This window comes from Arvicanthis niloticus, chromosome 21 (genome assembly GCF_011762505.2).
Source record: "Arvicanthis niloticus isolate mArvNil1 chromosome 21, mArvNil1.pat.X, whole genome shotgun sequence".
Classification (NCBI taxonomy): Eukaryota; Metazoa; Chordata; class Mammalia; order Rodentia; family Muridae; genus Arvicanthis; species Arvicanthis niloticus.
Genome location: NC_047678.1, coordinates 21,495,517 through 21,513,237, shown reverse-complemented (window position 1 = coordinate 21,513,237; position 17,721 = coordinate 21,495,517). Strand labels below are relative to the sequence as shown.

Sequence of the window (17,721 nt, the reverse complement as noted above, 5' to 3'; positions counted from 1 at the left end):
GAATAACCATTTCTATCATATTTTGAGTAGAGAGATTAGGAGGTATGGGATAATTGCTTCCCCTTCAGATAATAATTTAAAAGCTATTCTTCCAAATAATACTTTCAAATTTGAAGTTCAATTTGTTGTTTTGTTTTTTTAAACAATATCAAGTAAACAAAAGACAAAAATGCTCCACATACTCTCTTTCACCCTGGTTTGAGGATAAAGTATGTGATCAGCACCTCCCTTCTCAGTTTCAGAAGTTAGCATTATCTGAGAAGTTGCTATTCTTAGGTCCAGCTGTAATGTTTCTAATTGTGGTGCTAGGAGTAGTGAGTGCTTTCTTTCCCAGAAGGCTCTGCATTCTCAACACGTACAGGTCAATTTCACATAACGCGACCACAAGAAGCAATAGGCCCTTTTGCAGGCTGTGTTTCTAACTGGAATATTATGAGCAGACATTGCGAGTCACAGGCTGTATTTGGAAACCAGCTGCATGTCAGGACAAGCATGGATTGTTGTTCCAGGAGGCTGAGAGAACACAATGATTAAATATAATTTATTTGTGAGATAAGAAGAAAAAAGTATCTTTCTACTGACAAGATTGACACCGTCTTCAGAAGTGAACTGACCACTTGGAAAGTATTCGCTTTCCAAAGATGATGATCAAGGAAACGTCTTTGCGAAGGGACCCGGATTTAAGGGGAGAGTTAGCTTTCCTAGCAAGGGGCTGTGACTTTGTTCTCCCATCACGGTTTAAGAAGAGGCTGAAGTCATTTCAGCAGACACAGGTTTGAAACTTGGGTGCTTCTTTTAAATATTTTAATTACTAATACAACCACCCAGTAAACTAACACACAGTTTTATTACTCACTTGTATCTTGATATTAGGTCAAGGAATTAATCTGTGTTTGCTATTCAGCTATTTACAGAAAGCTATTTGTAGAGGGATTCCAGCGGGTTTAAAAATAGAGCTTCTGGACCCGGAGTACAGTACTCACATTTTTATCCTGCAGGGAGGAATCCTGTTTTGCAGACAATAAATACAACTTACTAAATATTTACCAAGCATACTAGAAAGCGAGAATTCCTGTAGGAACTTATTTGTAAATTTAAATCAGTAGATTTTATTAAGATATAATGAATGTTTGTCTAAAAGAATATGGATCTTGATAATATTTGTAAGAACAGAGTATTTTTTACCATATTTATTAGTGTGTGTATGATGTATGTGAGCACATATGCCATAACACACATGAAAAAAATCAGAGAACAACTTTACAAAGTCAGTTCTTTCTTCCACCTTGATGTAGGCCCTGGGGATCAAATTCTGGTCACCAGGCTTGTGTGGCAAATGCCTTTTTCCACTGAACCATCTTAGCAGCTCCCAGAGGTATTTTTATAAAGCGACAACTGTGTGTGTCTGCAGTATACTGTGGATGTGTAGACAATGAATAACATTTTCTTCTAAATCTTAAATAAATGCCATCCTTCAGCAAGCTAATACCGATTGCTGCCTGTAGTGACTAGTCTCTGCTGACTGCTGACCATCTTAGGGCCAGTGTCCGTCTCACCACATAAGTTGCCTAACATGGCGTACAATACATAAGAGTGGGGGCGGGGGACTATGTGAATGCTTACCATCCAAATTCCAGCAAGGAACCATACTTTATAATTATTCTGACCCAGAAAAACTTCAAATTTGGGGGTGAAGTATGTGACATTTTTTCTTTCTGTGTGTCAAAATGGTCAAATACTGGAATATTATAATGACAGATATTATGACAATATCAGTGACTGTTCAGAATGACCAAGTAATGTACTAATGCTAAAAAACAGAAGTAGAGAACTGAGACACTTTTTCCAATGTATTCTTTTTTATTACTAGTCCTGTACTGGACCTAAACAGCTCTGGTTTAAACTGAAGATATGTCAAACCTCTTGGCAAATCAAGCAAAAAATTACATTTTTTTAGTCTTTGTTTATAAAATCAGTTTTATTATACTACTTTAAGGTTTAAATTATGTGTCTCCTAGTAACACAACTGCAAGCAAATTAACAGAGCTGAAAGTTCAGAATAAGTGAATTCTTTTAATGTTATTTCTCCTTATTAAACAATGAATTAATACTTTGTTATTAGTCAGTTGCTTTGTATGAAGAAGTATACACACAAGAGAACAGTAGGTTGTCAAGTGTTTGCCCATTCAGTTAACTTTGGCATCCAGTGTTTGTTCTGAATGTTGTGTTCCTCTGTCAGTACAAATGCACAGTTAACACTGAAGGTCTTGCTCTAGAACTCAGCATGTGTCCATACCCACTAGTACCAGTGGTCTTAATTCTAATGCCGTAATTGTACTGAAATTAAACCTAACTTCTCTGCATAGCATACTGTTGAAAACATTGTCAAGAAACAGAATTTTGATGATTGTATACTTAGAGTCTCACAAACCTCTTTCTGCACTAAGTAACAGAATAAACATGACACTAATAATACAATCTAGGCAGAGCCTCTAAAGATTGCCGTTTCAGAATTTTAAGAATACTCTTTGGTGCTGCTGACTCATGACTGTGCAGTGGTATTTGCAGATTTACCATTAAAGCAAAGAAATGTTTATTCAAAATAGATTATCACTTTGCTACTTCGAGAGGTTTATAAACTTTAGATTGCTTTACAAGTGGACATGATTATTTATTTTGAATCTAAAGGACTGTGCCAAATTCAGCATTGTTTGTAATCTCTTGAGAACCCCACTGTTTGGCTTTGTCACTCATTGCCTTTCACAAGGACAAATGTGCTCAGCTCTGCTTGGAACCCTTTATCTCTGTTGCATTCTGTTATTTCCTTAAGTGCCCACAATCTTCCAAAGAGTGGGGATTATAATTTCTGTTTATTACTGAAATTTTAAAAGATTAGGTAACTCTCCTGAGGTTACCAGCTAGTAAGCCATCACTGTTTACTGCTGTGTTTTGTGTTCCTTGGCCTCATTTTCCTCTGTGCTGTTCCTTCCTTGACTGTGGCTTTATCACTGCTCGGAGTAATTTTTAAAAAAGAAAAGAACATTTGAATAATACTTTGTGTTCACAGTAAATTAAAAATAAAACACCTTAAGTCTGGGAAGATAGCTTAGTGCCAGAGAACCTGCCTACCATCCACCAGAACTGGGTGAGATTTCTAGCATACACACACACACACACACACACACACACCACAAAACCTAACTATTTAATAACTGTGTTTGTCTTTCATACTTTATGTGGCATCTAATTCATTGCCATGCTCATGACCCTTGTTAATTTAGAACCCTGTAAAACTTCATGAAATCCTTTTCTATTTTTTTTCTGCTAAGAATCTCAGAACTGAATTTATTCTTCATTGGTAAAAAAAAATAAACTCCTAAAAAGCTGGACATAAGGAGTTGGCAAGATGGGTCAGCAATTAGGAACACTTGCTGTTCTTAGGGAGGACATGAGAGATTCCCAGCAGCGACATGAGTTCACAACCATCTATAACTCCAGACCCTGTAGATCTGATGCCCTCTTCTAACCTCCACAGCACCAACCGTGTACATGGTGAACAGACACCCATGCAGGCAAACTCTCCTATCTGAGTGGTGGTATACCTCGCTTGACTCTTTCCCTCTCCACTGCCTCCCCATTTCTCTGCACACTCTGCCTTCGAATGTCCCATGAAGCACACCACAACAAATACTTTTTGGGAAAAGGAAAGATATAAACTGTAAATTAACATTTATTTAACTGTAAAGACTGATTATAATGAAATTAGTGACCCTGGTTCTTGCCTATTACAGCTTACCAAAAATGAGTTAAAAGTATATCTTAGAGAAAATAGTCTACTATCTTAGGGGAAGGAGCAAACAAACCAACCAGAAGTTTTTTAAAATATTTGTCAAGTGCTGGTAGTAATTCTACTTTGACAAAGTCAAACTAGAAAAAAAAATCCCATATCCCAAAGACATTTCAATATGTATATTTTCTTTTTTAAGAAGGAGTCTCATGGCTGGACTTGAACTTGCTAGACAGCAGAGGGTGACCTGGATATATAGCTCCTGACCCTTCTGCCTTCCAAGTACTGGAATACAAGTGTGTACCACCACACCAGGTTCAGTCAGGACGTGGCATTGAACCCATTGCCTTGTGAGTGGTAGTCAAGTACTCTACCCACTGAGCTACATCCCCAGTCCCTGATTGTATATATTTTAGAAAGCCCTATGGTCACCACTATACCACCAATACAGACATTAGGTGTATATTTTTGAAGAATTTATCATTTCTTCTTTTGGAGGGGTAGAAATTCACACAAACACCAAAAACAGTTTTTAAAAAGAACATAATTGGTAAAGTTCCAAGAGACTAAGAATATACCTTAACCCCCACTGGCTGTCCCAAAAAGCTACCTTTGCATTGTTCCTGGGTAACTTTTTTGTGTATGTTCCTACCTGTACTACTTTTGTATGGGATGATTTCAAAAGGCCAAAGATAAAAGGGTGTTTCCTTGTTTTTTTCCTATGAAGTTGCATTTGTTTGTTTATTAGCCTGTTGGATATATGTGTGAAACAATATTCAACAATAAACTGGAATTTTATTTTTAGTTCTAATAACAACTAAAAGAGAATATATTTTAAGATCTTTATCAGCTGATATTGTTCTAGCTGATATTGGTCTTTGATTACCCTTAAATATTTGTCAACTAATAAATGGGAAAATTTACTGCAAGTTTTTTAAACCATAAAGTATGTGACTAAGTGTTGGCAAATAATGTTTATTTACTATGGAAAACATTCCCTAGAAACATGCTTACTGCCCTCTAGAAGCTTACTTTAAAGTGAGCCCTTGGGGCTGGAGAGATGGCTCAGCGGTTAAGAGCACTGACTGCTCTTCCAGAGGTCCTGAGTTCAATTCCCAGCAACCACATGGTGGCTCACAACCATTTGTAATGCCCTCTTCTGGTGTGTCTGAAGACAGCTGCAGTGTACTCATATAAATAGAATAATAAATAAATAAATCCTTTAAAAATAAAATAAAGTGAGCCCTTGATCACTATTGTCTCTGATGGAAGGGTTTTGTATTTGCATACTTCTTATTGCTGCTGAGAAATATATACTGTTTAGAATTTTTGTATCTTATAATCACATTTTTCTTCCAGATTCAAAATAAACCAGAAAAAAAACCTGCAACACCATGTCCACCTGCAGCTGCCCTTCCAAGTAGTCCCCAGCCTGTCTCCCCTGTTCCTTGTGTGAGTGATGTCGCAAATACACCGTTGTCCATAAACATTCCACAGTTCTACTTTCCTGAAGGACTCCCAGACACCTGCAGTAACCATGAACAGATCCTAAGCAGAATTGAAACTGCTTTCAAGGACATTGAAGATCAGAAAGCAGATATTCATGAAATGGGGAGAATTGCAAAGGTAAGGCAACTACTGAATGAACACGCTAGCCCTCTTCACGGCCTCTTTGCTCTGGCCTTAAGCACAGGTTTTGATTTTGGTCTTTCTATAATGAAAAGTATTTGATCCTAATGCATCTCTAACAGTGGTCCTTCTTCCTAGAATTCTTTCATTCATTCTATCATTCTATCATTCTATCTATCTATCTATCTATCTATCTATCTATCTATCTATTTATCTATCTATCTTAACTAACCCTGAACTCTTTTTGTAGACTAGACTGGCCTTAGAATTTAGCAGTGTTTCCAGGCTGTACATTAAGGGGCTAAAGGTTATAGGGGCCTGAGAGCCACATAGAACCAAATAGGAAATCAAAGAATGCCTGAGACCCCATGAACTCTTCCACTTGGAAGGAATAATATTTTTTTCCTGAGACCCTCATGTACATTTCCACTTGGAAGGAATAATTTTTTTTATTTGAAAACTTATTCTTTGAGATAAAGTACTAACTCCTCCTCTTCAGATTTCAGTGCCTCCAGAGTTAGGCCCCAGAGATGCTTTCTAAAACTACCGAATACCTATTTGCTGCATGAGACTAACTCTCTTGCCTGCTCACAAGTGTAGATATCTATTACATTGTCCTACCTCTCCTTTGTGATGGATTCCACTCCACTCCTACCAGCTTCCCCACCATCTACCTTAAATACTCCCTCTCACCTCGCTTGCACAAGTGTCTTTCTACTCATGCCTGCCTCTTCCCTAACTGACCCTGCTGAGGTTTCTGTTGCTGTTAAATGGATCAAAACTAGAATAATTTAAAGAAACTGAAAAGTAATTTTTCTTATTCTTTCTTTATCCTCTCCCCATGTTAGAACTTACTTAATAATTCTTAGATATTTCTACTCAGAGTTTACCTGTCTGCACTGTTTTACCTTGAGGAAAATAGTTCCACAAGAACTTACTAGAAGTCATAGAATGTGTTCATGTGAGGAAACAATTTCTCTAACTTCTAGCATGGTGCTATTTCTATGTATGTTATCTCCATGAACATATACCAAATAAGCTAATTTCAGATAAACAGCCATCTAAATTAGAGGTTCTCTTTTTAGGGTGTTGAGTTTCTTTACCCAATTCCCTGAGTGATAGCTATTGCATTAGATGACAGACTGAAGATGGTAAATTCCTTGACTAGGCTAAAACTACAGATCTAAATAGAAAATAGAAAACTTAGCAAGGATAAGTAAAATCTTCATTTGGAAGTAATTTGTTGAACCAGAACTCCAGAGACTAGGGAAAGTATCTATAAAGAAAGGGTCTTGAAGCATTATAGACGCTAACCATAAAAAAAGAGAACCAGGCCCTGAGACAGGTTGCAGAAACTACCACCGGATAAGTTAGAAGCAGTTAGAAAATGTCTTCAAGATTAAAACTAAGAACATTTTTATAAACCTTGGAGAAGGAAAGCACATTGATCTATACTAGCTATATAGAAAGACAGGACAGTGCAAAGCAGGGATAGCTTCAGAGTAAGAGAGTCATCTGGATTAGCTAGGTTAACAGTCAAAACAGTTTTTAAATAAAAAGACTGGTTTCTAACATGGGCATGCGTATCCACACGCGTGCATGCATACTCACACACTGGTCTTCATAATTAAATTTATTAGAACCTCTCAGAATTTTTTATCAGATGTTGACTGCATACTTGCCAAATGATTAATTTTTTAAGTAGGAATGCGTCAAATGTGCAGATGAGGAGAAATTGTCTCAGATAGGAAGCTGGGTGCCCTGTGTCTACAGAGCTCTACAGTGGTTTGAATGAACTGTGTCCTCATAGTCTGAGACAGGTTCCAGGAACTACCACCATATAGGTTAGAAGCAGCTAGAAAATGTCTACCAGATTAAATCTCAGAACATTTTTATGGACATTGGAGAAGGAAAACCCTGTGATCTATACGGCTATAAACAGAAAGCAGGACAGTGCAAAGCAGTCCTTTGAAAGCAGGCATCTGAGTACTAAGTCCCCAACTGATGAAGCTGTTTAGGTTTAGGAGGTATGTCTTGTGGGGGAAGTATGTCTGTGGAAGGGAGCTTTAAGAGCATAAACCTTCCCATCATTGCTAGTTCACTCTCTCTACTTCCTGCTTGAGGTTCAAGATTTACACTCTCAGCTTGTTCCCCTAGCCACCATGCCTGCACTCTGCCATCACGGACTCTTATTCCTCTTGAACCATAAGCCTAAATAAACTTTTCTGTGTGTTGCTCTGGTCATGGCACTATATCACAGCAGTAGAGAAATAACTAATACAAAGCCCATGCTGGCAATGAGAACCTCATGGCCATAGGCCTGCAGCCTGTCCTGTCTTGAATAAAGATTCCTAAAATAATCATCATTACTTCTGCTGCTGCTGTTCCTTCTCCTCCTTCTCCTTCTCTTCCTCCTCCCCCTCTTCCTCCTCCTTCTTCTTTTCTCCTCCTCCTCTTCCTCCTCATCCTCTTCTTCCTCTTCCTCCTCCTCCTTCTTCTTCTTTCTCCTCTTCTTCCCCCTCCCCTCTCTCTCTTTCTTCTTTTTTCTTCTTTCTTCTGAATATTACCAGCCCCTTGACTAAGGAACCTGCCTGTTGAGCCTGTTCCTCGCAGCCTGCTGGTCTGGCTCTCCCACCCTTGTCCTTTAGTAGCACTTTCCTGCTCCGCAGACAAGTAGACAGAGTAGAGTGAAGGCAGGGAAGGGTTTTTTGGTGGTGGGAACCAAAGGGAAGGACTTTACATGTTACATGATGTGCGTATCAGTCCATATGTGCTATCACAGACAGTTGCCCATATCGAAGCCATCACCTTGGAGGAGTTTTTAAAACAAGTTTGTTTTTCTTTGTTAAGCATTCAGCTAACGAATTTACTGTTTGTGCTAATAATCATATGGCACAGAAGCCGTCTTACATATATATTACTAATTTTAAGATAGCCAAATCTTTGTGTTAACTGTTCTTAGACATTAACTGTTAGCTTAGATAACAAGATAAAATAAAATGAGGAGGTATATATATTTTTACTTCAAAAGTTATTTTGAACCAGACATGATAGCACATGTCTGTGATCCCACCATTAAGGAAGTTTGAGTGACACAGTCTTGAGTTCAAGTGCAGCATGAGCTAAAAGCAAAACTCTGTCTCAAAAATAAAAGTCATGGTTATATTCATTTGTTTTACTTACATTTCTTTGGTTGTTGAGACTACTATAGGCAAAGCTGTACTTGAACTAGTTTTGTTTTTTACACTGTATCAACTAATTTTATTAAATTTTGCCTGTTTATTCCTTAGTATTTATTGTGGTTTGTGTGTGTGTGTGTCCATAGAGACCAGAGGAGGGAGGGCATCAGATCCTTCAGAGCTGGAGTTACAGGTGGTTGTAAGGTATCTGATGTAGGTGCGGGGAATAAAACAGATCCTCTGCAGGAGCAGAATGTTCCTTAGTCAACTCTCCAGCCCTGTCTCTTTATCTTAAAACCACTTATCTTAAAAATGTGTTTCTTCCAGCTACCTAATTTTATTTAACCTAGCTTTTACTTGGCTCCTATTTCTTAGCACTTAACTAAATTGTGTTTATTTTGAACATCCTCTAGTCCTTTTTTTTTCTGGACATGAGGCAGTCAACTGTGTCTCTAGCACTAACTGCCCATTGTCCTACAGCAGGTTAATGTAGGAAAGGGAGAAGAGAGGCTGCCATTAAAGAACAGTGAGGTAGGAGATTGTCAGAGTAGTAAATGAATGTTTATGGGTTCTTGGAGTTTATAAAAATGTTTAGAAAATCAGCTTATGTTTGTAACCCACTCTTAGTGGCGCTTAAGTGTAGCTATAAAGACTGGAGTTAGTTTTTAAGTGCATAGAAAACCATGTTTGTGCAATCAGCATCTGTTGGTCTCCTTGAGCCTGTTCATCTTAGACCCCACGTAGCCACAGAGAACTTAATGTCCATTAATTCCTGGTTACATTTTCAGGGTGTACTTTATAATATTTTCACACTCCTTCAAATGATGATGGAAAAAATGATTCTAAAATAATCCTAAGAGGGTAATATAGACATAGGAACTGAGCAACAGAGAGAAAAGCATCTGTCAGAGATATACTCTGAAGGAAAGGAAGGAAACTCTCATTTGGCTACTGAGAAGCAACCCCCGACCCCCGCTCCTCTCTTCAGGTGGGTATAGCACCATCTGGACCAACTGTGCCTTGTGACTTATAGGGGAGCACCTTTGTACTTCAGTTCTTCTACAAAGTAGGATAAAAAAATAAAAATACCTACTCTTCTGCATGGAAAATCATGTGAACACTCCATGAAGTAACAGCCTTGAGAACACTGTAACACATTGAAACAACATGGTAGATAGTAAATAATCTCCTGTGCATATCAGAACAACCTTGCTTTAAGATTCTTATTGTTATTGGCCATTCTTAGATTAAATAATAGGTGTTAGTCTAGTTTTCTTTACTCAAATGACTTTAATTACCATATTCATTCTTTTGCTTCTTCTAAAGCTGTTTTCTGTATCACTTAACACCTGTTGTCTTTCTGAAAAACAAAATCTTCAGACTGGTTCATTCTCTCCTATGTTACAAAAAACCCCATTAGGTGCTCTCAGATGTATGCTACTTACTTCCCCAGCCCTTCCTGATCTCCTGGCTACCTTCACCCTGACTCATTTACTTTGAGTACACGTAGCCAACCATGTGTTTCTTTAAAATAGCCATAGTACAGGTCCACAGCCTTACCATCAATATTTTACCCGTTTTTTTTCCTTTGACATTGTCTGCTAGGGCCTGATACTTTTCTGCTGCCTAACACTTGGGTACTCAGGTACTTTGAGAAAAGATGACCTTTTCTAATCTATTTCAAAGCATTTTCATTGTTATATTTTATCTTTGGGATTTTGCCTTCGAATCATAATGAGTTCATGTATTAACGTCTTGGTGACTTATACTACTTCTTATAAGCTGACATACCTGCACTTTAACAGCAATCATAGAAAGAAAAGATTTCTTTTCTCCCCTCACTTACAGACAGGACTTTTTATTTTTATGTCTTTCTGCCTCAATATTTTCAGCTACTAATTTTTTTTCTATTTTTCTACTCTGCACATTTTTTATTTAAAATTCTTTTTCATGCAATATTTTAATGTTTTGCCCTTCTCCAACTCCTCCCAGACCCCACCCACAACCTTATATATTTTCTATCTCTCAAATAAACACACACACACACACACACACAGAAAGTCAAAACAACCAACTAAAAGACCAATAAGACAAAAAATGCCAAAAGGTAACAAAAGTCCCAAAACAATGGAGTTCATTTGCATTGGCCAGCTATTTACTCCTAGATGTAGTTCTTGCCCTGGAGTGTGGTTGACATACCCAGTAACATTGGAGAAAACTGAGTTTTCCCTTTGCCAGCAGGTATCAGTTGCAAATACAATCTGGGTTAGGGGTGAAACCCTGTGTCTCCTTCCCCATCTCAGTGCTGACTCCATGTGGCTTGAATTGTACAGGTCTTGTGTGTGCTTCCATACTCTCTGTGAGTTCTGTGTGCATCAATCCTATTGTATCTGAAAGCCCTGTTTTCTTCAAGCCATAGATTACCTCTTGATCATAAAATCTCCCTGCTCCCTCCTCTGCGTAGATCCCTGAGCCATGAGCTGAGGGTTTTGATCAAGACAAGATCAAAGATCAAGATCAAGATCCCATGCAGAACAGTATGCTCCAAAGTCTCTCACTCTGCACACTGTTCACTAGTGTTAATTCCTATCTACGTTAAGAAGCTTCTTCCCTGGTGATGGCTAAAGTGTTGCACTGATCTGAGAGTATAGCATATGTTCCTTTAGCCAAATAATAGTAGAAGTCACTCTACAAAAGGTGATAAGCATGCATCTCCTGGAAGGGTTTCAGCTTCCAGCTGATCACTCTCCTGATATCAAGCTGGAAAATTCTTGAACTCTTCTAGTGATGGAAAAATTCTTAATTGACTCCAGTGGTTAGAGTTTCAAATTCTTTGGCAAGACACATCTGTTTTGGCTCTTATTTTTTTTCTTCACTGCTGTAATAAAATGTTCTCACCAAAAACAACTTGGGAAAGAAAGGGTTTATTTGGCTTACACTTTCAAGTCAGAGTTCATCATAGAGACTACTGAGAGCAGGAATTCAAGGCAAGTACCTGGATTAGAGGCGAGAACCCTGAGGAGAACTACTTGCTGGCTCACTGTCTGGTCAGTGCTCATCAAGCCTCCTTATATCATCCAAGATCACTTGCCTAGGGATAGTGCCGCCCACAGTAGGCTGGTCCCTCGTTCATTAATTAATAATCAAGACAATCCCCACAAACCAGTTTGATTTAAGCAGTTCTTTAGTCAAAGCTTTTTTCCCACATGACTCAAGGCTGTGTCAAATTAACAATTAAACCAAACTAGGAAAACTTCCAATTCTCTCTGTGCTTTGTATCTGTGGCTCCCCCACAGCCAAAATAAAGATGACTTTTTTATCTTTCCCAGCCAAGAGGCTACTTAAGAGCATTTCCTTAGAATGCAGTGTGCATGAAAAGAGAGCTGGGATTGAGGGAGGTAGACTTGATAGTTTACCTACCATAAGTATCTTACCTGAACTTTGTAGCATAGCAGTCATAATTTCTGTAATCGACAAAAATAGCCTGTTTGCTAAGCAATACTATTTCTTATTCTTGACCTTAGTAGAAGCTTTCAACCTCTGGACTTAAGCAGTCTTAAATTATAGATGTAAGAAGCTCTAGCCTGCAACATCTGTCACTGGATTTATTGGCAGGGTTGACTCTGCTGAGCAGACTAGCTAGTTATGTGTCACTTTCCTTACTTTCTGATCAATGTGTGTCTCTCCTGAAGTTTCACATTCAGTCAAAGGGGATGACATTCCCAGTATCCGAAGACTATTCAAGTCACCATTTCCTCACTAGAACCACCACACTTATTCCAAGAAACCCTAAATTCCATTCTGCTTGTGAAATAAATGTCATTATTCCTGGAGGCAGCCATCCTTTATTTCTGCCTGTTGTTTTTACCTTCGTTGGCTTGAATCTGGCTTTCCACATCTTCATCTCTAGCATGAACTAGCAGCAGTCTTGGGATCTCCCATGATAATGTCCAGCTAGATGTTCCTCAGGCGCCAATGCAGAGCTCCTGGGCAGAGTTTCATGCCAGGAGTGACTTCCCCTAGACCCACGGTAGATACACATCTAGTCTACCTCCAGAGGAAACTCCTCCCTCTGCAGGACAGTGATGTACGGTGAAAGTCTCTTTATCTTCTAACAACATGTAACCCCTTCCACAGAGTTCTAGACTGAGAATACACTCTCAATGTGTGTGTAGAAGAAAGACTTGAAATCTTTCTCTACTACTGTTTCTGTGTTAATGATTAAGGAAAATTTGCTAATTTTGTAAAAACTTTCTTACAAGAATAAATAGATACTATTTAAGGATAATTTTTAATTAAGGCAGAACATTTTATTAAGGAGAAGAAAAGCTGGTGCTTTTCAGGGTCTTAAGTTTTAAGTTCTTACTAAAATGTTTATAATGCACAAAATTTTATAATGCATAAAAAGATTACCTTTGATCTTCTAACATATAAATAAATGATAGTATTTTGTTTCTTACCTTTTATCTTTTACTTAAATTATAACCACTTAAATGGATTTTATAACTGTTTCCTTGCACAGCCAAGAGTTTTCAGGAGAGGTGGGATATCAAAGTGTGTGTGGGGGGGTGCAAGTGTCCTCAGAGGTCAGGGGTATCAGGTGACCCTGGAGCTAGAGTTATAGACAGTTGGGAACTCCCAAATATGGGTGCTGGGCATCAAACTGGCCCTTGCGAGAGCACTGTGCTTTCTCGGCCACTAGTCATCTCTACAGTCCTTTTCTAGCTTAGTTTTCGTGGGTTTGTTATTAATTTATAAACCTGGAGCTTACTAACAATAGGCAAGAAGAAATAAGTAACTCAGCAGCAGAATGTTTTAACAGCAAGTGACCCGATAATAAAAATGACTGCATTTTCTGTTCAAAAAATGAAGAGCATATACAAACAGAAGTTTAGTAATTTTTTCTAGAAGTTAGAAAATATATAATGTAAGAGTAACAGGAAGAGATGCTGACTTTTTGCAGCTATTATTGCGAAAGGAATTACCTTGGAAAAAGAATAAATGGCTTTCCACTTGCTTCCCTAAACATGTAGGCCTCTGTTTTGTTCTACCACTCTCCCTCCTTCTGTCTCTCCTCTCTCATTGACCCCACAGCCCTTACTTCACTGTGGCATGACGGGTAAAAGTCCATGTCTCTTCTTTTGGTCATGTCATCTCTTCCCTTCTCTTAGCTTACTCTGTCTTATTGGTATTGTTATTGTTGTTGTTGTTTGCAGGTCTGTGGCTGTCCACTCTATTGGAAAGCCCCCATGTTCAGGGCTGCAGGAGGAGAGAAGACTGGACTTGTGACAGCACAGTCATTCATCACCATGTGGAAAAAGTAAGTATGTGAACAGTCATTCTGAGGCTAGCAACAAATCATGTGCTTCTTATAAATGCTATTTATCTTATTAGTTTATTCATTTTCTTTGCATCTTAGGGCTCAGTAAGGAAAATTTTATGATTCATTACCTTTCATACCTACAAGTTCTTTGCCATAAGACTTTGTCTTTTATGCCCTTAAATAATTTCAGGTATGGTGACACATTCCTTTAATCTTAGCACTAGGTAGGCAAAGGCAAGCAGATCTGTGAGTTTGAAGCCAGCCTGGTCTACATAGCTATTTCAGGCTTGTCAGGGCTACCTAGTAAGACCCTGTCTCAAAAATAGGGCAAGAGAGGTGTCTGAGCAGTTAAGAGCACTGGCAGATCCTTGAGATGACCTTAGGTTCATTCCCAGCATCCACATGATGACTGATAGCCTTCTGTAGCTCTAGTTCTTGGGATCCAAACTTCTTTTCTTGCCTCCTCAGGCACGAGGCATGCATGTGGTACATACAAACAGAACACCAGTACATATAATGTTTTTTCTAGTTTTTAATATAGTATCTTTAAACAGTAAGACAAATTGCAGAAATACTTTTAAATAGCTATTTGACCATTTCTTTCTTGGTTTACCTATAAAAGTAGAGAGTCAGAATTTCAATCCAATAGTAATGATAAAAGTAAATAAAGATTCTCTTTTAAGGGCAGAACCATGTGTATCACAAGAAAAACTTATCTTCAGGCTAGAGTTCTATGGATAAGATTGTAAATATGAGGACTTAAGTTCAAATCCCTAGCACCCACATAAAAAGCCAGGAATGGTTGTGTGTACCTGTAACCCAAGCATAGGACACAGAAACAGGGAGATAGCAGGATCTCATTGCCATCCAGTCTTGTAGAAACTTCAGGTTCAGTGACAGATGCTGCTTTAAATGAATAAAGAGTTGTAATGAGGTAGGAAGTGCATGTCCTCCAGCCACCACAGCACACATGCACTGTGCCTACACATCCCTAGCAATACACCACCCTCCCCCTTACCCCTACCTCCCCCCCTTTCACTCCTGCACACACTCCAGAATAAATGTTAAAAAGAAAAATATACTTACAGTCTTAAATATCAAATGGAAAATTATATCCAGTTGATTTATCAAAATCATTGCATTCTTACAGATATAGCTATATAGATAAATGGTTTTTCTATACAATGATTCTCAGTGTAACAACCCTGGCTGTCCTGGAACTGTCTTTGTATACCAAGCAGGCCTCGAACTCACAAAGATCCACCTGCCTCTGTTTGGTGACAGTCTTACGTAACTCAGGCTGGGCTCATACTCACTAATGATGACTTAGACCTTCTGTCCTTCTTGCTTCCGTTTCTCAAGTTCAGGGATTTACAGGTGTGCATTACTACCACACTGGGCGTATGCAGTGCTGATGACTGAACCCAAGGCTTTATACATGCTAGGCAAACTACCAACAGAGGTATGTTCAGTCCCCTAGGTGTTATTTCTTAAAACACTATTTAGGACAGTGGTTTTCAACCTTTCTAATGTTGTGACCCTTTAATACAGTTCTTCATGTTTTGGTGACCTCCAGTCATAAAATTGTTTCATTGCTACTTCCTAACTTATTTTGCTACTGTTATGAACCATAATGTAAATATCTATTATATAGGATATCTGATATGCAACCCCCACAAACACACGAAGTGGTCATGAGGTTGAGAACTGCTAATTTAGGAGATAGGGACAGTGTCTTAGTTAGGGTTTCTATTGTTGTGATGAAACACCATGACTAAAAAGCAAGTAGGAGAGGAAAGGGTGTTTTTGGCTTACATTTTCATATTGCTATTCATCATAGAAGGAAGTCAGGACAGGAACTCAAGCAAAGCAGTAATCTGGAGGCAGGAGCTGATGCAGAGGCCATGGAGGGGTAATGCTTACTGGCTTGCTTACCATGGCTTGCTCAGCCTGCCTTCTTATAGAACCCAGGACCACCAGCCCAGGAATGGAACCGCCCACAATGGACTAGGCCCTCTACCATCAATCACTAATTAAGAAAATGTCTTACAGCTGGATCTTGTGGAAGCCTCTTCTCCATCAAGGTTCCCTCCTTTCAGGTGACTCTAGTTTGTGTGTCAAGTTAACATAAAACTAGCCAGCATAGCCAATCTTCCCATTTAACTGATAACCCTTCTTTGCACATGTCCTTCTTGCTTTTTCTGGCCTACATACCCTTCCTCCTAGTAAAATGGAAATACTGTCCACTTATTTAAAATACATACATAGTATCAGTAGAATCTAAATCCTTCAGACTCCTCCAAGGCTTTTAGTTGTGTGATAATTTGAAAACAAAGTAAATGGTTAGTAAGTGCAGTCTTAGTCTTAAAATTCCAACGGTAAATCACATTCTTTCTTTATTGTATTAGCACTGAAGTAGTAAGGGTGTCAAGACACTATCAATAAACTTCTTTACAGAACTACACTCAAGCCAAAGGTTACAGTTACTTCATGTTGTCCCAGTGGGGTTTAGCCATTGTATTCCTGTATTGGTTCTGAGTTGTTCAGATACCAAGGAATTTAAGAGCCCTAGGAGAATATACCGGTGATCTGGATGACACTACAGAGTCACTAGTCCATCTCTCCTACAGCAGAGAAAAACAGCCTGATAAAATGTAAAGAAGATTCCTTTTTAAATGTGTATATAAGTAGTGGTAAAAGTAAGAGACTTCCTTGGAGCTAGAAGTAGCACAAAGAAAGAAAAATGGAAAAATGCACTAATAAGCAGCATACACTAACAGAGGAAGACGCACTTGTCCTTGAGATGGTTTTTTTCTTATTTAATAAAATTATTTTGAGAATGCTATACATGAGTACTATATTTATATCATTTCTACCCCTCATCCCAACTTCTCCTGTGTCCCTTTCCTTGGTATTCTAGAACCAGGAACAGGAAAAGATCCTAAGGCCTGAATGGTAAGAACCTTCCATCACAGTCTACATAGCACGCCCCAGGCCGGTCAGGACTGTAGACAGACCTGTCATTAAAAACAAACAAATATAATAGGGAACTCAGCTTGGTCTTTTCCTTTCCCAGTAGCAAAATCAGAATTTGAACTGAGAATTTGGGGTTTAATTAGTATGTAAAACCAGTAGTAAGATTTAAGAATTTAAAATGTATAGATGGTTGGGCTTCTTCAACTATCTTCCTTTATTCGGGCAGATGCCTAGCCCTGAAAAGTCCTCACCTGTAACATGAACTAGAGTTCAAAGGAGTAAATAACTGACACAGCCCTTGTCAGAGGCTTCTTTAGTCAATGAGCTCACTGTTGTTGGTCAGAAACTACCTAGCAGTCCAGGAAAAGCACAAGATGTGAGTGTTGGTTAAGAGAAAGCTGTAAACAAACTGGAGATTAAAAATAAATAGGAAATAGTCTAGCAGAAGAGATATCATATCCAAACAGAGGAAATATATCTGCTGATATTATGTCTTTAATAGTCTAGGACAGTGCGCGTAATGGAGGCCGACTGTAGCAAAGGGCAGCTTGTGTCCAGTTTGATTACATGTTTACTGGGAGAGTCACAGCCAGTTTTTAGTTGAGACTCAGAGAGAGGGGAGAGCAGCACAGCAGTAACAGCCACCGCAGTCGTACCCATCCATTGAAATGAGCTGCCGTCTCTGAGGAAAAACAACTTCTCAGGAAAGTAAAGGAACAAAAAGTCATGATGGGCAAGTCTGCAGAAAACTGCTCACAGAGTTACACACACAAGCAACTGTTCATCCCTCTGTGGGAAGAGTCGTACTGAACGAGTGTACATTGTCA

General features: G+C 38.7%; 1 protein-coding gene across 5 annotated transcripts in view; it reads left to right on the top strand.

Annotated features, from left to right (window-relative positions):
* The window catches only part of Ppp2r3a (protein phosphatase 2 regulatory subunit B''alpha), a 136,159-nt gene that overhangs the window by 45,598 nt on the left and 72,840 nt on the right, over window positions 1-17,721 (top strand). For 4 of the 5 annotated variants that reach the window (XM_076918040.1, XM_034484018.2, XM_076918041.1 and 1 more), the window contains 2 exons: window positions 5,147-5,413; window positions 13,812-13,915. In XM_076918040.1, coding sequence (XP_076774155.1) covers window positions 5,147-5,413; window positions 13,812-13,915 — 371 coding nt within the window. Of the gene's footprint in view, window positions 1-356; window positions 774-5,146; window positions 5,414-13,811; window positions 13,916-17,721 lie in introns of those variants that run through there. The other variant, XM_034484019.2, reaches the window with a different exon arrangement.